The 27,248-nt window shown below is 45.8% G+C and overlaps 1 protein-coding gene across 6 annotated transcripts in view; it reads left to right on the forward strand.

Annotated features, from left to right (window-relative positions):
- Window positions 1-27,248, forward strand: part of LOC115463190 (ER degradation-enhancing alpha-mannosidase-like protein 2) — a 95,571-nt gene that overhangs the window by 59,956 nt on the left and 8,367 nt on the right. For all 6 annotated transcript variants that reach the window (XM_030193472.1, XM_030193473.1, XM_030193476.1 and 3 more), the window contains 2 exons: window positions 15,875-16,019; window positions 23,631-23,752. In XM_030193472.1, coding sequence (XP_030049332.1) covers window positions 15,875-16,019; window positions 23,631-23,752 — 267 coding nt within the window. The remainder of the gene's footprint in view (window positions 1-15,874; window positions 16,020-23,630; window positions 23,753-27,248) is intronic.

Raw genomic sequence — 27,248 nt, forward strand, 5'->3', positions numbered from 1 at the left:
TTGTCAACTTTGGATCGGCACCACCCCATGACATCAGAAGCCTAATGCCTTCTTAAGGAAGGTGTGTCCTGACCTCTGGGCCTCAGCTAGTTTCCTGTTTGAAGAGCTCTGGGGTGCGACTTAGTAGCTGTTTTGCCTGCCCTCTGACCTGACTTTTGCATCAACCTGACCTTGCCCTCGGAATGCCACCTGACCTGACTTCTGCCTGAACCTGACCTTGCCCTCGGATTGCTGTCTGACCTGACTTCTGCCTGGACCTGACCTTGCCTTTGGATTGCCACCTACCCTGACTTCTGCCTTGACCAGACCTTGCCTTCAGATTGCCGCCTGACTTCTGCCTAGGTCTGGTCTTGCCTCCTCTTCATCATCTTCGGCTTATTGTCCGGTTCTGAGCTCCTTTTCTGCCCAGACTTCTCAAGTCCTGTTGGCCGCCTGAACCCAGGGGCTCAACCTCTGCAGGAGAAGCATTGGGTGTGTTGACTACTGGTCTTCGGACCGGCTCAAGGACTCACTTACTTTCCATGACCAACTGTGACACTCCATCCCCTTTGCCTCCCTACTCCTCTCTCCCCATGCTTACCATCTCTCCCTTATCTTTCTACCCCTGCCCCATGTCCAGCATCTCCCCATAGTCTTTCTACTTTCCCCTCCTATGTCTAGCATTTCCCCTGAAACAATACTTCTTGCAGAGTAGAGTACCTCCATTTGTGTCTCTTTATGTCCTCTCTATTCCTGTTCTCCCTTTCCCCACCCCACTGTACTGTGTCCCTCACACCCTCCTGTGGGCGCATACAGATGCAACTCTTTTTGGGGCGTTATTAGGGTACCTGAAGGAGGAAGTGATGTCATCCACATAGATGGCAGCTTGAGCCACGATCTCTGGGGCTTACCGTTAGCAGGATGTGTAAATAATGTTCTTACCTCGTTAATTTGATTGTGGAGATTGTTGCTGTGGGAAGGAGGATTCATTGGCGATTGGATATCTGCTCGCTGGCACACTACAAAGGTGAAATCATCAGTTGTTTCTACTTCATTGCCAAGGCCATGTGTTGGCAGTAAGATGGCGCTGGGTGGTGCCTTAGTGACGAATCCCACAGCAACTTCAGATTCTGAGCTGGCGTCCTTTCACGTTGAGATGCAGAACTGGTTTCAGGAATTAAAGCTGAACCTCACAACTGTGCGGTCGGAATTGCAGGAATCTCTGGAAGAATTAAAAAAGACGTCAGCGATGTAGGGCGGTGGGTGGAGGAAACTGAGTAGCTATTGGAATTGCATGGGGAGGAGCTAGAGCATTTGCAGACTTGCATTGTGTAGATAGAGGAACAACAAGAAGCTTCTACCCTCAAATTGGAGGATCTGGAGAACAGGCCATGGTGATGTAATCTGCGCCTCAGGGGTGTGCCAGACAGACAGATCAAAGAGTCTTCAGTCGAAGGTTCATCTACCCCAGTTCCTCCCACTGTGCTGGACAGAGCCCACCGGCTGATGGGGGTCTTGTGTGGGTAATCAGTCACAAGATGTGGTAGTGTGTTTTCATAAATATGAAGAAAAAGAGAGAGTTTTACGTGCGATTCGACGGAAAGGAGGTACTATTTCCTGGGATGATGTGGTGGTGGAAATTTATCTGGATATTGCACCAGCTACTTTGGCCTGTCGGTGGGCATATCTTGACTGGACCACAGCTGTTGTGGGAACATCAAGCAAGATATCAATGGCTTTTTCCTATTGGCCTCTCCTTTACATTTGGTGGTAAAAATTACTCTGCTACATCAATTTTGGGCGTGAAGGATAACATGGTGATGGCGGGTTTACTGACCCAAGATGCTCCTGTTGCTTCAACATTTGCTAACTCACCACACAAGTCTCCTGGGAAACAAGGCTGGTGTTGGGTAGCTAAGTCTAGAAAAACTTCATAACCAACAGCCTTGGATGCTGAATGTGCTTACTTACACCCCATTGGTGGTTTGGTATGGACAATAACGTATAGCTCATAATTCTATTATGTGATTTGATTGCTCTCTTGTTTTCAGGTGGTCCTGGAGTTGGAGGTTTTCTCTTCCTCTATTGTAGGCCTTATTTGTATGATGTGAGGCCAAATTCTTCAGGAGGGGACTGGGGGAAGGGGAAGGGATGCTTTGCTCCTTTGGATAATTTGGTGTGGGTGGGAGATGAGGATGGTGAATGAATGGCAATGTAGGAGGGACATGGACCTCTGGGGTAGGTGTGATCTGTATGATTTGCGTGGCATGTGTGGACTGGTGCATCTTATCATGTTATGTTCCTGCGAGATCTTTGCATTTTTTTTACCTATAATGTTCGGGGTTGAACTCCCCTCAAAAGCGGAGTTTATTTTTTAAGGAGCCGGATAAGGCAAAAATTGATGTGGGGTTTGTGCAGGAGACTTACCTACTGCCTTCTAAAGTATCTCTGTTGTCACATCCTAAATTCTCAGAGGTGGTTCAAGCCCCAAATAAATTGCATAAGAAAACTAATGGCATGGGAATCTTGATACACAAAACAGTTCAGGTGAAGCTTCATGACACTTTGAGGGATCCAGAGGGCTGTTTTATTTTTGTATAGACCGACTTGAATGGGCTGCTATATACTTTGGTAAACATCTATTCCCCTGATACTGGCCAAGGGGTTTTCTTTGATTCTTTGATACCTAGGTTGCTGTCCTGTCGGGAGGGCATTTTAGTCATAGGAGGAGATTTTAATCAGACGTGTCATCCTTTGAGGGTACCTGACACTTAGCATAAATTCTAAAAGGAATGGGTCTCTGGTAATACCAGCCTTAGTGAGTGGTGTCAGAAGCAGATGTGTTCCTTCTTATCTTTAGATCCAAAGCTCACTACGCCCTAAATAATAGAAAGATCTAACTCCACAACCAAGTATTATAAAATAGAGTGCTTATTTATTTACAATAGCATCAAAGATAATGTACAAAGAAGACAAGGATGTAGACATTGGAAGTCTTATCATAGAAATAGGTCAGAGTAAACACACATAAATCCCTAACTAGACTCCTAAGTAAAAGAGTCACACTGAACCCAGAGCACTTATACAAAAGTATGTGGCACACATACAACCTGATGCAGACTTCTAGATGGCATCATGTTCAGTCAGATTCTGCGCATGTCCACTCCTTGGATGGAATGTCAACACATCAGCCCTTTGCCTCACTTAAGAGCCCCTTTTTATACAGAAATCATGGGCTGCAGCAGTACTAATTACATACATTCTGGCCTTGTGAGTGATGCACACACAACATTGTTATCCCCGTTGTTGTGACTTCAGGGGCCCCAACATTGTCTCACTGACAGCACATTGATGGGATCACCTTGACAAGGAGCCAGGGTTTCAAAAACAATGTGCAACTTTGCCAGCCACAGCACATCTCCAGTTGCAAGGGTAATTCCAAGAGTCCTTGGCTGTTCTGGCCATGACATTGATGCTGATAACAACCTTATTATTCTAGCACATCAGGACCCGTGTCAGCAGTCTTTGTCTGTATGCAAGGTTGCAGCTTGAGCAAATAACAGGCTTTAGCTACAAAAGATGGAATAACTCTAAGTCTGGATCTTAAAGTCAGGTTGCTAATGCTAAATAGTGCCATGTTGTCACGAAACACCTAGTCACCCACCTGGGATTACCCCGCGGCCACCTAGAGGGTCTATCCTCCACACAGCTCAGGTCTGAGTGCACCTGCCACTTGTGCTCTACACTAGCATCCTCCTCCCACCAACTGGGTCACAACTGCCTCTGGGCGAGTCTCCCACTCTCAAATTATCCCCAGTGATTTCTAGGTTACTGGAGGCCACACTCCCAGTGGTCCCACAGTTCCCAGAAAGCACTCACAGACCCAACACACAAACCACCAGGATTCTTTATCAGTCCAGACAGGCAGAGGCAAACAATTATTTATTGTCTTAAAAATTGAACAATGAACAAAAAACTGTGCAATCAGCAAACAAAAGCAGGTAACTGAAAAATGGATCAATTAGAAAACTAGCTAAACATTTGTATACTGTCTAAACAGTACCTGGGAAGATCAGGATATATAACTGTTCACAGAGCCTCGGCAAAGAATTATGTCTCTCTTTTCTCTCTGGCTAAGACTGAAGGCAAAACCAGCACACTCTAAAGGAAATGTGTTCCTGGGCCAATCAGAACCCATTCAGCAAGATTTAAAAGTATACTGCTACTGCTGCTGCTTGCTTCCTCCTTGTGTTAAAGAAAAAGAGCATTCCATATCATCAAGCTGATCAATCCATAGACTGGTGGGTTGTGTCCATCTACCAGCAGGTGGAGATAGAGAGCAAACTTTTGCCTCCCTATATGTGGTCATGTGCTGCCGGAAACTCCTCAGTATGTTCTCTATCTCAGCAGGTGGTGGTCACACACAGCAGCAGCTCTGGCTAGGCCTCCAAGCCTAATTTTTAGGTTTTGTTGAGTGCCTGGGGTTGAGGGCTCTTTTGAGCAAGTGCAAACCTGGTGGTGCCAGGTCCCTCCTTTTCTCCCCCCTCCCGCTGGCTCCGTTAAAAAAAAAAAAAAAATTTTTAAACGTCCTTAAAGGCGTTTATTTCGACGTTTATTTAAACGTTCATTGCAGCTACTCACTGGGACACCAGTTCGTTACAGCTCGGAGCGGACAGCAGGTAATTTTTACCTTTTTATAGCGGGCAGGGGGTTCCCCGATTCTTCTCCTCGTGGCATATGGCGTCGGAGGGCGAGGGCGCAAAGGGTCGCTCCCCGGATCGCTTGAGCGCTTCTAGAGGGGATGCGGGGGTCTTACAGCCTGATTCGCCCTTGTTGGGTGACAGTTTCGTGACCGATGAATGTCCCGGTCCTTCCTCCGGCGTGGCGGTTTTTCCCGCCATAAACGCCCATCCCCCGCTCCTCGCCTCCGCCATCTTGGCCGGCCACGCGGCTCGGACGGCTTCTTCGTGGGCCGCCCTTGAGGTTGGAGACATTAATGCCATGAACGCCCTTAATTTGGGCGACGGCACAAAAGCGGCTAAAGTTAAGCGCCGTTCTTCCCGCGCGGCTCCTTCGCGGAGTGTCGCGCCGGACGCCATTTTGGATGCGCAGCATGTCTCTCCCCCGCTCTTGCGAGCGCCGGTTGAGGGTGCGTCTAGGGCTGTTGCCCAGGCTGCGGAAGTGCACAGTCTGGGGGTTTCTCCCCCGAGTTTGTTTTGCTGCTGCATCAGGCTTTCCTCATGCAAAACGCTGCCCCTGCTCCCTCGTCTGGTAAAGAGGTTGAGGTTCCCAGAGGTAAACGCCCTCGGGTTGATTCCCAGGCCTTGGAGGACTTTGTCTCCTCCGATGTAGATGAGGGCAGCGTGTCTGAGGTCTCCCAACGGTCCTTTGCGGATTCCTTGGAGGAGACGGATCCCCGCTCGGATGGAGCGGATGACCCCTCTGCAGCGCGGCTTTTTAGCCCAGAGGATTTGCCCAACCTGTTGTTACAGGCCATGGACACTTTGAAGATTTCCTCTCCGGAGGACGTCTCTCCCTCAGCCCCTGTTGCCTCTGCCATTATGCTGGGGACGAAGCGCCCGCCTAGAACCTTCCACGTGCATGATGCCATGCACACCTTAATTTCGGCTCAATGGGATGTCCCGGAAGCGAGCCTTAAAGTGGCTAGGGCTATGTCCCGCCTCTATCCTTTGGCTGTGAGTGAACGTGAGGCCTATCTGTGGCCTACCGTGGATTCTTTAATCACTGCAGTGACTAAGAAAACGGCGTTGCCGGTGGAAGGTGGCACGGCCCTAAAGGACGCCCAAGACAGAAGATTGGAGGCGGCCTTAAGGTCGTCCTTTGAGGCGGCTGCTTTAAGTTTGCAGGCCTCAGTTTGCGGCTCCTATGTGGCCAGGGCGTGCCTGACTATGGTGCAGCGGGCTTCCCCCTCGGATCATTCCTTGAGGGCTGATTGGCCGGCCCTGGAATCGGGCTTAGCCTATTTGGCAGACTTGCTGTATGATGTCTTGAGGGCCTCAGCTAAAGGCATGGCTCAGACAATCTCTGCGCGGCGGTGGCTTTGGCTGAAACATTGGTCTGCTGACCACGCCTCTAAATCCCGCCTGGCTAGATTGCCTTTTAAAGGCAAGCTGCTCTTTGGGGTCGAGCTGGACAAAATCGTGACCGATCTCGGCACGTCTAAGGGCAAGAAATTACCAGAGGTCAGGGCTCGGGCTAGTACTCGTCCCGGTACCTTCAGAGGACGGTTGCAGGAAGCCCGTCGGTACCGCCCGGGCAAGTCGGGTTCCTCTGCCCCCTCTTCCTTCAAGAGGAATTTCTCCCCCAAGCAGCATTCCTTTCGCAGAGACCGCCGTCCCGGAGGTGCTTCCTCCGGTCCTCCCCCAGGGTCTCGTACCCAATGACGGGGCCTTGGTCCACGCCCCAGTGCAGATTGGAGGACGGCTGTCCTCGTTTCTGGGCGAGTGGACCACAATAACTTCAGACGCGTGGGTGCTGGAAGTCATCAGAGACGGCTACAAGCTAGAGTTCTGCCGACCCTTAAAAGACGGGTTTGTACTCTCTCCCTGCAAGTCTCCGGTCAAAGCTGTGGCAGTGCAGCAGACCTTGGACAATCTGATCTGCCTGGGCGCGGTCGTTCCTGTGCAAGGAACGTTACTCCATTTACTTTGTGGTACCAAAGAAAGGAGGTTCTGTCCGGCCTATCCTCGACCTCAAAGGGGTCAATCGGGCCTTGAAAGTGCAGCACTTTCGCATGGAGACTCTCCGCTCTGTTATAGCGGCAGTGAAGGCAGGAGAGTTCTTGGCTTCCTTGGACATCAAGGAAGCGTACCTGCATATTCCCATCTGGCCTCCTCATCAACGCTTTCTGCGTTTTGCAGTCCTGGGACGACACTTCCAGTTCAGAGCCCTCCCATTCGGGTTGGCTACTGCTCCGCGGACCTTTTCCAAGGTAATGGTGGTCATCGCGGCCTTCCTACGAAAGGAAGGGATACAAGTCCATCCTTATCTGGACGACTGGTTGATCCGAGCCCCCTCTTATGCAGAGTGCGGCAAAGCTGTGGACCGGGTAGTTGCTCTTTTGAGCTCCCTGGGATGGATCTTCAACTGGGAGAAGAGCCAGCTGCGCCCGACTCAGTCCCTGGAGTACCTGGGAGTTCGATTCGACACCCAAGTGGGCAGAGTGTTCCTGCCAGACAATCGGATTGTCAAACTTCAGGCTCAGGTGGACCAGTTCCTGGGAGCCTCTCCTCTTCGGGCTTGGGACTATGTGCAGCTGTTGGGCTCTATGACGGCCACGATGGAAGTAGTGCCCTGGGCCAGGGCTCATATGAGACCACTTCAACACTCCTTGCTGCAGCGCTGGACTCCGATGTCGGAGGATTATGCTGTGCGACTTCCCTTGGACCCAGCAGTGCGCAAGGCGCTGAGCTGGTGGATGCAGACAGACAAATTGTCTGCGGGAATGCCTCTGGTGACCCCAGAGTGGATTGTCGTCACGACGGATGCCTCTTTGTCGGGCTGGGGAGCCCACTGCTTGGGAAGGACAGCGCAGGGGCTCTGGTCTCCTGCAGAGGCACAGTGGTCTATCAACCTCCTGGAACTCAGAGCCATTCGGTTGGCGCTTTTGGAGTTCATCCCGGTACTGGTGTGGAAGCCTGTACGGGTCCTGTCGGACAATGCCACGGCTGTGGCCTATGTCAACCGCCAGGGAGGTACCAAGAGCGCCCCTCTAGCCAAGGAGGCTATGTATCTTTGCCAGTGGGCGGAAGCGAACCTGGAGCAGCTTTCAGCGGCCCACATTGCCGGAGTCATGAATGTCAAGGCGGACTTTCTCAGTCGCCATACCTTGGAGCCCGGAGAGTGGCAGCTATCTGCTCAGGCGTTCTTGGACATCACGAAGCGCTGGGGCCAGCCGAGCCTAGATCTGATGGCGTCATCGGCCAATTGCCAAGTGCCGCGTTTCTTCAGCAGAGGACGGGACCCTCGATCCCTGGGAGTAGATGCTCTTCTCCAACAGTGGCCGACACAAGAGCTCCTCTATGTGTTCCCGCCCTGGCCCATGTTGGGCAGGGTGCTAGACCGGGTGGCAAAGCATCCTGGCAGGGTAATCCTGGTGGGTCCGGATTGGCCCAGGCGTCCCTGGTATGCGGACTTGATCAGGCTCTCAGTGGACGATCCTCTGCGACTGCCAGTGGAACAGGGCCTGTTACATCAGGGTCCCGTGGTCTTATGGCCTGTCTATTGAGCGGCAGCGTCTGAGGAAGAAGGGCTTCTCAGACAAGGTCATCGCCACTATGCTGAGAGCGAGGAAGCGCTCTACTTCTACTGCTTACGCCAGGGTTTGGCGTATCTTTGCAGCGTGGTGTGAAGCAGGCTCTCTTTCTCCCTTCACTGCTCCAATTTCTTCAGTGTTGGCGTTCCTGCAAGAAGGTCTGGAGAAAGGCCTGTCGCTCAGTTCCCTTAAAGTCCAGGTAGCGGCTCTGGCTTGCTTCAGGGGCCGCCTGAAGGGTGCTTCCCTGGCTTCTCAGCCAGATGTGGTGCGCTTTCTCAAGGGAGTTAATCACCTGCGCCCTCCTCTGCACTCAGTGGTGCCTGCGTGGAATCTCAACCTGGTGCTAAGAGCATTGCAGAAGCCGCCTTTTGAACCCTTGTCGAGGGCATCTCTGAAAGACCTGACGTTGAAAGCAGTCTTTTTGGTGGCTATCACTTCAGCCAGAAGAGTTTCCGAGCTCCAGGCGCTCTCATGTCGAGAGCCTTTTCTGCAGTTCACTGAGGCAGGAGTGACTATTCGCACAGTGCCTTCCTTTCTGCCCAAGATTGTTTCTCGCTTCCATGTGAATCAGCAGCTCTGTCTCCCTTCCTTTCGTAGGGAGGACTACCCAGAGGAGTACTCTGCTCTTAAATATCTGGATGTGAGACGAGTCATCATCAGATACTTGGAAGTGACCAATGATTTCCGTAAATCGGATCATCTGTTTGTCCTGTTTGCAGGTCCTCGTAAGGGTCTGCAGGCTGCTAAGCCTACAGTGGCAAGATGGGTCAAGGAAGCCATTGCAGCGGCTTATGTGGCCGCGGGGAAGGTGCCGCCTATCCAGCTGAAGGCTCACTCCACGAGAGCTCAGGCGGCCTCGATGGCAGAGGCCGGATCCGTCTCCTTGGAAGAGATATGCAAGGCGGCAACTTGGGCTTCGGCTCATACATTCTCCAAGCATTACCGGTTGACTGTGGCTGCACGGGCGGAGGCCCGGTTTGGAGCTTCAGTGTTGAGGTCAGGGATTTCTATGTCCCGCCCTGGGTGAGTACTGCTTCGGTACATCCCACCAGTCTATGGATTGATCAGCTTGATGATATGGAAGGTAAAATTATGTATAATCATACCTGATAATTTTCTTTCCATTAATCATAGCTGATCAATCCATAGCCCCTCCCAGATATCTGTACTGTTTTTATTCTGGTTGCATTTCAGGTTCAAGTTTAGCCTTCAGTTACTTCAGGAGGACTTCGTGTTCAAGTTCTTCTTTCACTTGGATTCTTCAAGAGTTGAGATGAGTTTGTGTTACAGTGAGCTGCTGCATTCCTCTCCCCTCCGTTTTACGGGGCTGGATTGAGATTTAAATTCTGCCGGCACTCCCTCCCGCTTCGTGCGGCTGTAGGGCAGCTTTGTACCCCTCCCGCTTCGGCGGTGTTAGGGTCAGTCAGCTCCTCCCGCGGTTGCGGTTGCAGGATAAGCCAGATCCCCCCGCATCGGCGGGTGTGGTGTCCCTCCCCCGCTCCGCGGGGATGAGCTGGACGGATTCCCCTCCCCCACTTGTGTGGGGATGAGCTGGGTTAATTCCCCTCCCCCGTTTCGGCGGTGGTGAGCTGGGCAGAGTGTCCCTTCGTGGGTGTAATTCTCTAAGTGCTGAGTCCTGCGGATGGAGCTTTGATATCAACATACTGAGGAGTTTCCGGCAGCACATGACCACATATAGGGAGGCAAAAGTTTGCTCTCTATCTCCACCTGCTGGTAGATGGACACAACCCACCAGTCTATGGATTGATCAGCTATGATTAATGGAAAGAAAATTATCAGGTATGATTATACATAATTTTACCTTCAGTTCCCTGTAACAGCTTTACAGAATAGAAACACCACTTGCTGGCCAAATAGGAGAAATACACTTCAGGTCATAATTAAAACATGAAAATATCTAATACATTTTACAGGCTTAAAACACACAGTTTCTTCACACATGTATTATCATCCTTTATCTCTTTGCTGTATAGGAACACATGTACTTTGGTGTATAGTGCTTCATAGTTCTGGTTTTGCTCCTACACGCCCACCTTGGCCACCTTTCCCTCCTTCATGCACCCCACCCCACCCCAACTGGTTCCAGTAACTTCCTCCCCCATCCTAATCCGTCATTTCCCTTCTCACACTATTCCCCCTGTTATAACCATTCTATTTTACTGCCCCCCCCCCCAAACAAACATGTCCCCTTTGTTCCCTCCTCCTTCAATCCAGCACTTTACTGTCCTCTCCTGGTTGACTGGCTGGCTGACCCTGATACAGCATCACACCTCGAAGCCTCACTCAGTTGACATCACCCACCGCCAGTACTGCTAAATCAGATGGCAGTATAGGAGAGAGAAGCCATGAGGCTTTCCATCTTATGTGCACGGCTAAAAGCTCTACCGATCCTGGCCCTTCCCCCTCTGAAGTCAACTACTTTTTTTAAGGGCAGGAGCAGGGCTGGCAGAGCCTTTATCTGCACACACAAGATGGAAGGCCCCATGGCTTCTTTCTCCTGTACTGCTGTCTAAGTTAGCGGTAGCAGTGACAAGTGATGGATTGGAGCTGAGGGCTAGTTCTGACGGCAACCAAGTGGGGCTACCGCTTCAGGGCATGTTGGTACACTTCCTGCACATTTGCTCTGTGGTGAGCAGCTCGCAGCCAGAGTTAAAATCTGCTACTGCTCCAGACCGACCTACATTGGGGTATATATTCTGGAAATGAGGTGGCAAGCTATGTTTTTGGGGTGGCAGTTGCCCACCCCATAGCAGCACCTATAAAGACAATGAATAGAAGGAATTAGCACCGCTATAGGTGAAGCTGGGTTTAAGAAATGGAGAATCCACTGATGAGATGCAACAAACTTTATTGAAAGACCCAGCATAGACCATGTTTCATCTAAACAACCTGCATCCTAGATCTATGAAACCCACCCAGATTTGGAGATGGTGTGATATATACATATTTTTAAATAAATAAAATAACAAATAGCAGATGACTCACAATCATTAAACTTAGATGACATGGATAAGAAACACAAACACATATATTTAAAACCATGAGCTTAAACACAATCAAAATTGGAATAAAAAACTAATAGCACATATAAAGAACAATAAAACATATATAAAAACCTATACAAATATGTAAAGAACATGTATGAAATCAATATATTTAAATATGCATAACAAATACAGAAAATGAGAGACTTGAGATCTGTTAGAGATCAAGGCGGGAGAGTGTATGAGTGCAGGCACCTCTTTTGATAGCCGAGCTGCTATGACATCACTAGGGGGCTTTGAAGTTTGCCTTATCTTGCTGGCTTAGCTGCCGCTGCAGCCAGATGTGTTGGAGATAATAGAAGGAGAGTGGTACGAGTGCAGACACCTCTTTGGCCAGCTGATCAGTTGTGACATCACCAGGGGGCTCTGAAGCTTACCTTTTCTTCATGAGAGATCTTGAGAAAATGAAATAGTCATGGGATAGGAGGCAAGGTTCTGGTGTGGATTACGAATTGGTTATTGGATAGAAAACAGAGGGTAGGGTAAAATGGTCATTTCTCTCAGTTGAGGAGGGTGAACAGTGGAGTGCCGCAGGGATCTGTTTTAGGACTGTTGCTAATTAACATATTTATAAGTGACTAGTAGAAAAAGCCCGTTTCTCATTGAAATGAAACGGGCGCTAGCAAGGTAATCACCTTCTGCCATTAATGTTTTTAAGGGAAGCTCCAGCGTCCCCCCTCCCTCCCTCCCTCCCAATTCCAGGGCCCCACCCTCTCTCCCTCCCAGTTCCAGGGTCCCTCCCTCCCTCCCAGTTCCAGGGTTCCCCCTCCCTCTGAATTTTAAAAGTCATCCTGACTTACCTCGTCGGGGTTACGGCGGCCGGCAGCAGCGGTAAAAAGCGTGCAGGCTCGGCACTTCAGTTTTCCCTTCTCTGTCTCTCAGCTCTGGTCCCGCCCTCATTTCCTGTTTCCGCAAGGGCAGGACCAGAGCTGAGGCAGAGAAGGGAAAACTGAAGTAAGTGCCGAGCCTGCATGCTTTTTACTGCACGAGGTAAGTCAGGATGACTTTTAAAATTCGGAGGGAGGGGGCCTGGAACTGGAAGGGAGGGAGGGAGGTAGGGACGACAACCCTGGAACTGGGAGGGAGGGGGGACCCTGGAATTGGGAGGAAGGGGGGACGGATGACGACCCTGGAACTCGGAGGGAGAGAGTGAACTTCCGGTGGGTGAATATTATATGCAGCCTTCCCTTCCCTCCGAGGGTGGGGCAGTGAGTGTGATTGCCTGTGGTTGGTCCCTTCTCCTTCTGATGTCGCGTTTGTTTCCCTGGCAACTATACAGACTTCCCTCGAGGGTGGGGCGATTACGAACCCTACGAACACTACATGGCTTCACTGCCACGCTGCCACGGAGTCAGCTTCAGAACGTTGAAGGTGCGAATTATTATATTACATATGGAAATCGGAATGACAAGTGAGGTGATTAAATTTGCAGATGATGCAAAACTATTCAAGGTTGTTAAAACATGAGCAGACTGTGAAATATTGCAGGAAGACCTTAGGAAATTGGAAGATGGACATCCAAATGGCAGATGAAATTTAATGTGGACAAATGCAAGGTAATGCACATTGGAAAGAATAATCCGAATCATAGTTACCTGATGCTAGGGTCCACCTTGGGGATCAGCACTTAAGAAAAAGATCGAAGTATCATTGTAGACAATATGCTGAATTCTTCTGCTCAGTGTTCTGTGGTGGCCAAAAAAGCAAACAGGATGCTAGGAATTATTAGGAAAGGGATGGTGAATAAGACCGAAAATACTATAATGCCTTTGTATCGCTCCATGATGCGACCGCATCTTGAGTATTGCGTTCAGTTCTGGTCTCCGTATCTCAAAAAAAGATATAGCGGAATTAGAAAAGTTCAAAGAAGAGCGACCAAAATGATAAAAGGGATGGAACTCCTCTCTTACGTGGAAAGGCTAAAGAGATTAGGGCTCTTCAGCTTGGAAAAGAGATGGATGAGGAGAGATATGACTGAGGTCTTCAAATTCTGAGTGGTGTAGAATGAGTAGAAGTAAATCGATTTTTTACTCGTTCCAAAAGTACAAAGACTAGGGAACACTCGAGGAAGTTACATGGAAATACTTTTAAAACAAATAGGAGGAAACATTTGTTCACTCAACGAATAGTTAAGCTCTGTAAGAGGATGTGGTAACAGCAGTTAAGTGTATCTGGGTTTAAAAAAAGGTTTGGACAAATTCCTGGAGGAAAAGTCCATAGTCTGCTATTGAGACAGACATGGTGACGCAACTGCTTGCCCCAGGATTAGTAGCATAGAATGTTGCTGCTAATTTGGTTTCTGCCAGGTACTTGTGACCTGGGTTGGCCACTGTTTGGAAAACAGGATACTGGGCTAGATGGACCATTGTTCTTACCCAGTATAGCTACTCTTATGTTCTTACGTTATGATAGTTCTTGGGCTCTAGAGCCTGTTTTGGGGGTGAGGCAGTTGCAATGGTGTTTAGTTTTGGGGTTAAGGGCAGTTTGGATATTTGGAAGAGTAGGGAGTTCCACCTTTTAAATTGCTTTGTCCAGTTTTCTAACAACTACATTTCATGCGCTGTAAGTCTTCATGCTACAGAAGATGGAACCCATTTTCCCATAGAAATGCACTGGGCCATTTTTTTCCTGCAAGGGCTTATTTTTCTGGAACCTCCAGTCCAGTTTGGCCCATTTTCAAATTCATTGTGTCTTTTTACTGGTTTTTCCCTCATGCCAAGTTTCATCCCATTCAGTAAAATTTTCAGTTATTTTGCCCCCAACAGACAAACATTTTTTACCGTTTTGTAAATTCTTTCCAAGTTGCATGAACAAACTTAAGGGCACCTGACATATAGGTAAAAAAAAAGTGGTATGCATTTTTTTGTCCTAACAGAGATGGCAGCGGGGTATAGTTATCAATATGGGCTACCTTTAAGACATGTTATTTTACCATAAAACATAAGAATAGCCATACTGGGTTATACAAATAGTCCATCTAGGCCAGTATGCTGCTTCCAACAGTGGCCAATGGAGGTCACAAGTACCTGGCAGAAACCCAGTTAGTAGCAACATTCCAGGCTACCAAATCCTGTGGCAAGCAGTGGCTTCCCTCATGTCTATCTCAGTAACAGACCATGAACGTTTCCTCCAGGAACTTGTCCAAACCTTTTTTAAACCCAGATATGCTAAATGCTGTTACCACATCCTCCGGCAGCGAGTTCCACAGTTTAACTATTCTTGGAGTGGAGGAGTGGCCTAGTGGTTAGGGTGGTGGACTTTGGTCCTGGGGAACTGAGGAACTGAGTTCGATTCCCACTTCAGGCACAGGCAGCTCCTTGTGACTCTGGGCAAGTCACTTAACCCTCCATTGCCCCATGTAAGCCGCATTGAGCCTGCCATGAGTGGGAAAGCGCGGGGTACAAATGTAACAAAAATAAAATTAAAAAAAATATATATATATTTCCTCCTATTTGTTTTTAAAGTATTTTCATGTAATTTCATCGAGAGTCCTCTGGTCTTGGTACTTTTTGAAAGAGTGAAGAATTGATTCACTTTTACCCATTCTGCACCACTCAGAATTTTGTAGACCTCAATAATATCCCCCCTCAGCTGTCTCTTTTCCAAGCTGCAGAGCCATTTTGTGCATTGAGACCTAGTTACTAATAACTGGAGCTAACAGTAAAATAACACAACAGTAGCCCGCATTGATTATTATGACCCTGAGCTAACATAATTGAGGTAAAAATTCAATAGAAATTATATATAGAATCGTACTCTGGAACATATGCAACAAAATTAATACTATACTTTAAACTACTGCAGAGGACCAATTAATAATGAAGCTCAAGATGTGCTATAAGGCTTCCTTCTTTAGTAACTAAGGGATACATACTCAAGAGGTCAAGCAAGGAACCCCCTCACAGATGACCAAAGTTTTAAGTGGATCAAGTTCATGCAAAATTTGAAATACATTAAGTTGATTCATTTATAACCTTCACATATGCAAGATCCAAATTGTACTTGTTTTTTTGTCTGGCTTAAACCTAAGTGTGTGTGTGTGGGGGGTAGATATCCAAAGCAATTTAAATGGCCAGAAACAGCTTCTGGCCATTTAAATCGCTTTTTAGGGGCAAAGCGGACATATTCAGCAATACTTAACCAGACAATGCCACTGGAAATGCCCTTGGGCGTTGCGGGACTGAGTCGACAGCCAGTTAAGGGCTGTCAGCACTTAAGCAGCTAGAATAACCTCATAGTAGGACCACATAAAACATAGTCCTCTCATTATGTAGTTCACCATAGCTGCTTAAGTGCTGAATATCACACTTATATACTCGGAAATTTGATGCCAGAGCCCGGACATGACCCGGCACTGAATTTCCAGAGATGACGCTGGCGGCAGTCAGCAAAACGCTGAGCACCACCGGCTGAATATCTACCCCAAGATGATTAATCCAGAAACCTTTTCTTTCAATCCTCTTCCTCTGTTTAGCAGTTTTAGATGAGGGTCTGGAAGGACTTGGCTAACTTTGTCCATCCTACATGACTCGTGTGTTCATTTTTCTTTTTGTAGAGCCTCATAGGAGACATCGACAGTGCCATGCGAACTTTCCACAATTATTACACAGTCTGGAAGCAATTTGGTGGTTTGCCAGAGTTCTACAGCATTCCTCAGGGCTTTACGGTTGATAAACGGGAAGGATATCCTTTACGGCCTGGTGAGTGAGGGAAATGGTCCTGGTGCCACTTTCGAGAGGCATCCCCTTTCATGGGCTAAAGACACAATTGAAGAGGTGTGCTGCCTTCTGGGGGATGGATAACTAAAGATTGGGAAGCTGAATTGTGTTCTGTGTTCATAACAATACTTGTCTTATATACATAGAGAATCACTTGTACCATACAAATGACTCCCAGAGGAGAACTGGATAGAAGACTAAAGAAGGAAGCGAGGTATGATTATTCCTTCCCATCCAGCTCTCCTCAGGGAGCCAAGAGGGGCAGTGTATGATGGACGCATGATGAGAATTAGATAGAAAACAGCAAAGAGTAAGGTCATGTTTAATGGCCTCCTGATAAGACGAAGGGAGGCCATGTTGTCTAGGATCCTGTAGCCTGCCATATTCAAGGTATTACACTGTTCTATGCTTCTATAGAATTTCTATGATTTTGTCCACCACTTAAGTTAAGCTAACATGTCTGTAGTTTTTCTCTTCTTCTTCCCACCTTTTTGAAGCAGATCTTCTTGGAACTTGTCCCATTTAAAAAAAAAACTATTAGTTCTTTCAGTATTCAAGGTGTACTCTGTCAGGTCTTCTAGGCTTATCTGTTTAGTTGTGTCACTGCACTTAGTACTATCTCCTTAAGGCCCATCATCCTGTTTCCAACAGTGGCCAATCCAGGTTACAAGTACCTGGCAAGATCCCAGAACAGTACAATACATTTTATGCTGCTTATCCTAGAAATAAGCAGTGGATATTTACCAAGTCCATCTTAATAATTGCTTATGGACTTTTCTTTTAGGAAGCTCCTTACAAACCTTTTTTAAAACCCCACTAAGCTAACTGCTTTTACCACATTTTCTGGCAGTGAATTCCAGAGTTTAATTACACATTGAGTGAAGAAATATTTTCTCTGATTTGTTTTAAATTTACTACTTAGTAGCTTCATTGCGTTCCCCCTAGTCCTAGTATTTTTGGAAAGAGTAAACAAGCGATTCACATCTACCCATTCCACTCCACTCCACTCATTATTTTATAGACCTCTATCATATCTCCCCTCATCTTAGCTCCAGGCTGAAGAGCCCTAGCCACTTTAGCCTTTCCTCATAGGGAAGTCGTCCCATCCCCTTTAACATTTCCATCGCCCTTCTCTGTACCTTTTCTAATTCCACTATATCTTTATTGAGATGCAGTGACCAGAATTTGCACACAGTATTCAGAGTGTGGTCACACCATGGAGCAATACAAAGGCCATCCTCATTTTTGTTTTCCATTCCTTTCCTAATAATACCTAACATTTCTATTTGCTTTCTTTTCTGCCTCCGCACACTGAACAGAGGGTTTCAATGTATCATCAATGCTGACACCTAGATCCCTTTCCTGGGTGGTACATAAGCACATAAGCATCGCCATGCCGGGACAGACCAAGGGTCCATTGAGCGACCAAAAGAACAAACAATTTGTCTCGGCCATCCCAGAAATAGTGGATTATTCCCACGTCTGTTCAATAACATTCTCTGGCCTTTTCCTCCAGGAAGCCGTCCAAACCTTTTTTAAAGTACACTAAGTCATCCGCCTTAACTACTTTTTCTGGCAACAAATTCCAGAGTCTAACTATGCGTTGAGTGAAGAAAAATTTCCTCTGATTCGTTTTAAATTTACTACACTGCAGCTTCATCACATGCCCCCTTGTATTTTTGGAAAGCGTAAACAGACGCTCCACATTGACCCGTTCCATTCCACTATTATCTTATAGACCTCTATCATATCTCCCCTCAGCCGCCTTTTCTCCAAGCTGAAGAGCCCCAGCCTCTTCAGCCTTTCCTCATAGGGAAGTCGTCCCATCCCATGTATCATCTTTGTCACCCTTCTCTGCACCTTTTCTAATTCCACTATTTTGAGGTGCGGTGACCAGAATTGAACACAATACTTGAGTTGCGGTCGCACCATGGAGCAATACAAAAACAGAATAATATCCACATTTTTGTTCTCCATCCCTTTCCTAATAATACCCAACATTCTATTTGCTTTCCTACCCGCAGCAGCACATTGAGCAGAAGGTTTCAACGTATCATCAATGATGACACCTAGATCCCTTTCTTGGACTGTGACTCCTAATGCTGAACCCTACATGACATAGTTATAGTTTGGGTTCCTCTTTCCCACATGCATCACTTTGCACTTGTTCACATTAAACGTCATCTGCCATTTAGATGCCCAGTCTTCCAGTCTCGTAAGGTCTTCTTGTAATTTTTCACAATCTTCCCACAATTTGACGACTTTGAATAACTTTGTGTCATCAGCAAATTTGATTACCTCACTAGTTACCCACATCTCTAGGTTATATATGAATATGTTAAAAAGCAGAGGTCCCAGCACAGATCCCTGAGAGACCCCACTAACTACCCTTCTCAGTTGCGAATATTGACCTTTTAACCTACTCTCTGTTTCCTATCTTTCAACCAGTTTTTAATCCACAGTAAGACACTACCTCCGATCCCATGCCCCTCTAATTTCCTCTGTAGTCTTTCATGAGGGACCTTATCAAACTCCTTCTAAAAATCTAGATACACAATTTCAACCGGCTCACCTTTGTCCACATGTTTGTTTACCCCTTCAAAGAAATGCAGCAGATTGGTGAGGCAAGACTTCACTTCAAAAAATCCATGTTGACTTTGTCCCATTAGTCCATGCTTTTGAATGTGCTCTGTAATTTTGTTCTTGACAATAGACTCTACCATTTTGCCTGCCACCGATGTCAGACTCACCGGTCTATAATTTCCCGGATCTCCCCTGGAACCTTTTTTTTAAATATTGGCGTTACATTGGCCACCCTCCAATATTCTGGTACCACGCTTGATCTTAAGGATAAATTACAAATCACTAACAGTAGCTCTGCCAGCTCATTTTTTAGTTCTATCAGTAACCTGGGATGAATACCATCCGGTCCAGGAGATTTGCTACTCTTCAATTTGCAGAACTGCTCCATTACGTCTTCCAGGTTTACAGATATTTCATTAAGTTTTTCCGACTCGTCAGCCTCGAATACCCTTGTCCGGCACCAAATCTTCCTCGGTGAAGACCGAGGCAAAGAACTCATTTAGTTTTTCTGCTATTTCTTTGTCTTCCTTGATGCGCCCCTTTTACACCCTAGTCATCCAGCGGACCAACCGATTCTTATGCTGGCTTCCTGCTTTTAATGTATCTAAAAAAAATTTTTACTATCAGTTTTCGCCTCTACCGCTATCTTTCTTTCAAAATCCCTCTTTGCCTTTTTTTATCAGCGCTTTGCATCTGACTTTACATTCCTTATGCCGCTTCTTATTTTCTTTTTTGGTTCGTTCTTCCATTTTCTGAAGGATTCCTTTTTAGCTCCAATAGCCTCCTTTACCTCATTTTTTAACCATTCCAGCTGTCGTTTAGTTTTCCGTCCTCCTTTTCTGATCCGTGGAATATGTTTGGCCTGGGCCTCCAGGACGGTGTATTTGAACAGCATCCACGCCTGTTGTAGGTTTCTAACCTTCTCAGTCGCTCCTCTAGTTTTTTTTTACCATTCTTCTCATTTTATCATAGCTTCCTTTTTTAAAGTTAAACACTAACATATTTGACTTCCTATGTTTACCTTTTTGAAAGCAAATTTCAAAGGCGATCATGTTATGATCACTGTTCTCAAGTGGCCCCTGGACCGTTACCTCCCGTACCAGATCATGCGCTCCACAAATGACTAAGTCTATTCCTTCTCTCGTCTGCTCCTGTACCAGCTGCTCCATAAAGCTGTCCTTTATTTCATCAAGGAAATTTATCTCCCTAGCGTGCCCAGATGTTACATTTACCCAGTCTATATGGGGGTAATTAAAATCAAAAATCTACAACAAATTCTACTATTTAAAACCCTGTATTGCAGGTGTGGATTCACGTATATTTATGAAAATATGTGGAGAAAAAAAGACTTCAGAAACCACAGGAAAATTCTCTATAAAGGAACACCTTTCAAAATTGAGAGAACTCCGCTCTTCAATCACTAGTCTTCACAAAAAAAACGCCACTCTTCTTATTCATAAAATACTTGTGCATATACCTTTGACAATACAAAAAGGTAGAGGCTGATTACTAAGCCACAAATGCAGTGAAATATACTTTAAATTATAACTTAGCTTGAATCATCTTGATATCGACAGTCCATATTCTCTTCCATAATGTCCAATAATCAAAAGGGCTATACAGTTGTGGGGAGTGGGTTTGGGGGGCTCAGCTCACAAGGTAAGGGAGCTATGTACCTAGGAGCTTTTTCTGAAGTCCACTGCAGTGCCCCCTAGGATGCCCGGTTGGTGTCCTGGCATGTGAGGGGGACCAGTGCACTACGAATGCTGGCTCCTCCCACGACCAAAGAGCTTGCATTTGGTCATTTCTGAGATGGGCATCCTTAGTTTCCATTATCGCCGAAAATCAGAAATGAACAAGTCTAAGGACAGCCATCTCTAGGGACGACCTAAATTTCAAGATTTGGTCGTCCCTGACCGTATTATCGAAACAAAAGATGGACGCCCTTCTTTTTTCAATAATACGGTTTTCCCCGCCCCTTCACCGGGTTGTCCTGCGAGGACGTCCTCAGGAAAACTTGGGCGCCCCTTTTGATTATGCCCCTCCATGTGTTCCTGTATCTCGATAATTGGCTGGTGAAGAGCACCTCAGAGGAGGTTGCTTGGGAGTCCATGCGGATCATTTGTCCTTGACCTACTAGGGTTTGTTTTAAACTACCACAAGTCTCATCTTCACCCTGTCCAGTGACTGGAGTTAATAGGAGCCCTGCTCGATACTCAGATGGTTCGAGTCTACCTCCTGGAAATGAGAGCAGACAATCTTGTCGTACTCACGCCCAGGGTTCGAACCTCTCAGCAGGTCACAGCTCGGCACATATTGAGATTGTTGGGCCACATAGCTTCCAAAATGTATGTTATACTCATGACATTTCTTCACATAAGATCAGCTCAATGGACCCGAGCTCCTCAGTGGTATCAAGCCATGGGGAGTCTAGAATTGTCGCCAGAGCTTGTACGCTCATTTCAGTGGTGAACCATTCAATCCAATTTGACTCTGGGACTTCCATTCCAAATTCCTCAACCACAAAAGGTACTGACAACGGATGCATCTCTCCTAGGGTAGGTGGCTCATGTAGATGGGCTTGACACTCAAGGAGCTTGGTCCTCCCAGGAAACGAATCTTCAGATCAACCTCCTAGAGATGGGAGTAACTAGTGAGGTAATTAAATTTGCTGATGACACAAAGTTATTCAAAGTCGTTAAATCACGGGAGGATTGTGAAAAATTGTGAAAAATTACAAGAGGACCTTACGAGACTGGGCGTCTAAATGGCAGATGACATTTAATGTGAGCAAGTGCAAAGTGATGCATGTGGGAAAGAGGAACCCGAATGATAGCTACGTCATGCAAGGTTTAACGTTAGGAGTCACAGACCAAGAAAGGGATCTAGGTGTCATCGATGATACGTTGAAATCTTCTGTTCAGTGTGCTGCTACGGCTAAGAAAGCAAATAGAATGTTAGGTATTATTAGGAAAAGAATGGAAAACAAAAATGAGGACGTTATAATGTCCTTGTATCGTTCCATGGTGCGACTGCACCTCGAATATTGTGTTCAATTTTGGTTGCCACATCTCAAAAAAAGATATAGTAGAATTAGAAAAGGTGCAGAGAAGGGCAACAAAAATGATAAAGGGGATGGGATGACTTCCCTAAGAGGAAAGGCTAAAGTGGCTAGGGCTCTTCAGCTTGGAAAAAAGGCGGCTGAGAGGAGATATGATAGAGGTCTATAAAGTAATGAGTGGAGTTGAGCAGGTAGATGTGAAGCGTCTGTTTACGCTTTCCAAAAATACTAGGACTAGGGGGCATGCAATGAAGCTACAATGTAGTAACTTTAAAATGAAATCGAAGAAAATTTTTCTTCACTCAACGTGTAATTAAACTCTGGAATTCGTTGCCAGAGAATGTGGTAAAGGCAGTTAGCTTAGTGGAGTTCAAAAAAGGTTTGGACGGCTTCCTAAAGGAAAAGTCCATAGACCATTATTAAATGAACTTGGGGAAATCCACTATTTCTGGGATAAGCAGTATAAAATGTTTTGTACTTTTTGGGGATCTTGCCAGGTATTTGTGACCTGGATTGGCCACTGTTGGAAACAGGATGCTGGGCTTGATGGACCTTTGGTCTTTCCCAGTATGGCAATACTTATGTACTTCTGGAGCTTAGGGCGATCTGAAATGCGCTAAAGGCTTTCAGAGATCAGCTGTCTCACCAAATTGATCTCATCCAAACAAACAATCAGGTTGCAAAGTATTACACCAACAAGCAGAAGGGCAACGGATCACGCCCTCTGTGTCAGGAGGCCGTCTGAGTGTGGCATTGGGCTTTCCATCATGGTATGTTTCTTCAAGCCACTTATCTGGCGGGCAAAAACAAAACCTTGGCTGACAAACTGAGCAGGATAATCCAACGACACGAGTGGTCTCTCAATATAGACATAGCCCACAAGATCTTCAGAGTATAGGGCACCCCCTCTGTGGATTTTTTTGCCACTCAGATGAATCACAAGGTCCCTTAGTTCTGTTGCAGGCTTCAGGCCTACGACTGACTACTACTACTTATCATTTCTATAGCGCTACAAGGCAGGGCCCCAATGGAGCTGTTCACTTATGCTGCTATCCCAGTTGGTGATGTCACTTCCTCTCCTCCTGTGTTTTTTTTCCTTGTTTTTGTTAAGATTCATCTCCTTTTAATTTCTTGTGGTTTCCCAGTATAATGGACTAGATAGTCTGGATTTTCTTAAATTTCTTACTGCGTAAATACTTGTAATTTGTTATCTGGACTTCTATTTTCTGTACTGTTTGCTTGATTATTATTGTAAACTGCATGGATATAACATTTAAAAAAATAAAAATTAAGAGTATGAAAGCTTTTGATTTTTATTTTATGCTATTTAATATTATTGATTAGATACATACACTTTAAGTTTGTGTATTTGATACATTTTATGCTGGGCATATTTATGCTGAGCATATGTATTGTAATATATGTATTTTTATATGTATTTAACAGACCACTGACACAGGAAAAATGCTGAAGTACAGTCCATATCTGGTCTGCTTCAATAAATTTCCCTTGTGGCTCACCATGGCCTGCTTCTTCTAATTTTCACACCCTTGGACAACAGTTGTGACATCAGCTTGTGAGGAAGTCCAGAGTGTTAGCTCAATGGGGTATCTAAAATTTGGTACCATATATTCCTGGGAAATTTAATGTAACCTATGGGGAAAATGGCCATATTTTTCAGTCATTTATTTAAGCAAAGTGTGAGTTCCATTCCCTTTCCCACTGTACAAATTGAACACCTGTCATGTCATATGTGACATTTTTCCAAACAATCAAGCTATTGTTTTTCAACAGTTTTTCTATTAAACCTCAGGAAATTATCTTGCAAACTAGAAATGATGTTTATCTCTCTGGGTAGGGTACCTGGAGGAAACGGAATGCTACAAATTTCTTCTTCTGGAGACTGTTTCCATGTACTGAAGCCCGTGTCTCTCTATTGATTGTTGCAGAACTGATAGAGAGTGCAATGTATCTGTACCGTGCCACAGGGGATCCCACCCTCTTAGAACTTGGCAGAGATGCTGTAGAGTCCATTGAGAGAATCAGCAAAGTGGAGTGTGGATTTGCAACGGTAAGCACAGGACAAAGAGCTTCACAAAGAACAAGAGCAGCTTCAGCAAGGACACATCCAAGATGACAGCATAAAGCCTCACTAGGCTTGGAGGAGGAGTGTAGAGTGAGAGGAACAACATAAAGGAAATGAGCAGATGGAGGTCGTGGGGGGGGGGTCACTTTGGCTTTGAGTACTTTGGAAATTGGGCAACAGAACTAAGATTCATTTACTAACCATGTGCTGTCTGCCACTGGCCCCATTTTATTCTTCTGGCTAATGCATAGTAGTGACATTAGAGTGTGCTAGCCTCTAGTAAATGATCCCCTGTGTGTTTAACAGGATGGATTTCTTGTGAATACTCTGTGCTGAGTGGAGCGTAGGAAACAATAAGGGGGGGAAGGCTGCAAAGTCTAAAAAGTTCTGCCAGAGCAGAGAAATGCCCAGTAGCTTGTTTGAGAGCCCCATGTAGAAAAGACGGCACTTAGAAAAATGATAAATGCATATTTTACAAATTACCATCCTAATATTCAGCAATTAAACTAGGAAGCAATTCTATAACTGGGCACCTTATTTTAGGCTCCCCAAAACTGCATGGTGAGCCATATTCTATAATAGCATCTGGCCATCCAGATTCCATTATAGAATACTAGCATAACTGGACACTGGCACATCCTACATTTAGGCATGTACAGTTACACCAGCCATAGACCTGGTGTAATGGTTGTTGCCCAAATATGGCAAAGACATATGTCACAGTATTTTCTAAGTTATGCATGTAAGTGGGAAGCCTGCTTATGCTGCACCCACATGCATGTCCTCTTTGCAGTTGCACACTATAGCACTTACACGTGCCCTTATAGAATAGTGTGTACGGCGTTTATGCATTTTAAGTGCTACTTTTTGCTGTATTTATGTGCACAGAGGAGCATGTTACTGTGTGCATCTGGCTATAGAATTGCCCTTCACATCTAATTTAAAGGGAATGTGAAACTCTACAGTGAATTGCACATGTGCAGAATTGCTTCCTTCAAAAGATGCCATTCAGGAGCTTGTTTTCTTTCCTTTTCATTGGTTAAATTTATAATGTTGAGGCATGTTTTGTGTTTTGGTTTATTTAGGGAGCTTCCCTGAATTTTATGATGTTACCTGGTCACTTGGAATTCCTACTGCTTTTTGTCTGTGAAGCTAGGTAGAAAAATGTATTTAATTTAAGTTAGTATAGATACCACTTATCAGCTATTCAATGGTTCAAATAAAATTGTGTGTGAACAGTGCAATATATTTTCCATATACTACCATAACAAAACCATTATCATCATTTTATCTCAAACATCTTGCCCTAAGAATTACAAGGAACTGTGTCTAGTTAGATAAAATTCTATTAAAACAATAATCGCTAGAATATCTGTCCTTTAAGTCCATACCAGACTAGTCCAGAACCAGTGGGTTGTGTCCGTCAACCAGCGGTTGGAGACAGAGAAAGAAAGTAGTTCTTTGTGACTCACCCCATAAGGGTATCGTGCAGCCATAGAACATTCAGTGTTTTTCTCCGTCTCTAAGTAGATAATGGATGGACTGTGCAGATCCTCCTTGGTGCTTATCACAGAGTTCCTGAACTAGTTGGTAACAGTGTATCAGTAGAGCAGGGGGTTCCTAATGTGCTCCTTTCGATATGTTGAAAGTTTGTTTGGAGCCAGGGTAACACTCAGTGGTGCTGAGTCCATCGCTCATCCTCCCCCCCCCCCCCCCCCAGTGCGGTTTGTTACAGAGTTGAAGAGGCCTAAAGGCTTTCATACTGCCTTCTATGTGTGTCAGACTGCTTTGCCCTGTTATTTGACTGTTTTGTCTCATGAGGTAAGCCTGCATTTCCTCTACTTTTCTTTGGATAATTTTATTTTCTTTACGCGCCTAATTTTACTACTTGGGAAGCTGCCCTCTTTGGAATCTTCTAGATTGCCTCCAAAGAGGGCAGCTTCCAAAGTGCTTTCTTGTATTTTCTAGTAAACTTTAGAAAAAAAGTTAGCCTTTTAGTAGTCCATTGTTTGGCTAGAAAGCTATGTTATGTATAGCTTCTGCAGTGGCGTTCCTAGCCTCAACGACACCCGGGGCGGATCGCCGATGCGCCCCCCCCCCCCCCCCCCGGTGAAATGACACCCCCCCGGGTGCACGCCGCTAGGGGAGGGTGCCGCGGCGCGCGCGCCTGTCGGCTGCAAGTTCGAATCGCTACGCTAAATTCTCTCGTTCGCTGCAGCTCCCTCCCTCTGCCCCGGAACAGGAAGTAACCTGTTCCGGGGCAGAGGGAGGGAGCTGCAGTGAACGAGAGAATTTAGCGTAGTGATTCAAACTCGCAGCCGACAGGCGCGCGCCGCGGTACCCCCCAGCGGTGTGCACCCGGGGCGGAACGCCCCCCCCCCCCCCTTGGTACGCCACTGAGCTTCTGAATGCATAGTGCTGTGCAACTCATTTTTTATTCAGGGTTCCAGAATCCAGTTCTTTTTCAAAGCTGAAGAATTAAGTTATATACAGCAAAGATATATTTTTTTACCTACAAAACTTGGTTAACTCTCAGGGTTGCTGTTTTCAGAACTGTAGTTTTCTCCCACGTTTCTCAGCTGGGAAAGTCAGCCATGTTCTAGAGCTAATCAAGTTACCCATATTTCAGTTAAAAAAAAAAATCATCAGCTTTGTTTCTAGGCTTAAGAAATAAGATCTGTTCACAACTGTACACTTCCACTTGAAGCTGAACATTCAGCTGTCATTTCAGTTGTGTTTTTAACTCTGGTCACTTCAGTGCTCTGTTTCCAAGCTGTATAAGACAGCCATTTGGTGAGTAGGAACTGGTCTCTATTTCACAGGCCCTATGAACTAGGAGCTGTGGCAAAGTAAAAAAAAAAAAAAAAAAGGATTTAGTTGGTGCATCTTAGCTGTATAGTACAGCTCTTAAATTACCTATGCATAGATCATTTCTTATATGTCTGAGGAATTGTGATGTGCTTTGCGGATGTTCATTGCAATTATATAGAATGATAAGGAAATTGATGCTCTCTGCTGGACATGGCTCCTAGATAGTGCAATTTCAGGAATCAGTTTGTGTTTTTAGGTTTGGGAAAGAGTTTGGCTGCACCCACGTTCTGGCACTTAGCGGTGAGTTTCTACAATGAATTTTGTTATTTTTCCATGCTCTTTCTCCGTACTTCATTTTACCTTAATTTTAGTTTTAACTTTTACAATTTTCTTGGTGACAATAGTCGATTAATTCAATTAAACCACCCTACAGCAGTCTAATTTCTTTCAGCTTAGTCATTTTCCATCAGCGGACTCAATTTTATTGTTCATCCGCCTATGTCTCCCTCCATTTCAGCATCTTCTCTATAAAATTTGTATTGCGAAATACTGTTCTGGTTGTTTCAAGGTATTTAAATAGTAAGCTAAATAGTTTTTTCCATCATGTCCGTACGTTAGGTGTTCCTTTCCACTGCCATTATCGGCTTTAGCAAGCACTTTAGGTTAATCA

Source organism: Microcaecilia unicolor, chromosome 2 (assembly GCF_901765095.1).
Source record: "Microcaecilia unicolor chromosome 2, aMicUni1.1, whole genome shotgun sequence".
NCBI classification, from domain to species: Eukaryota; Metazoa; Chordata; class Amphibia; order Gymnophiona; family Siphonopidae; genus Microcaecilia; species Microcaecilia unicolor.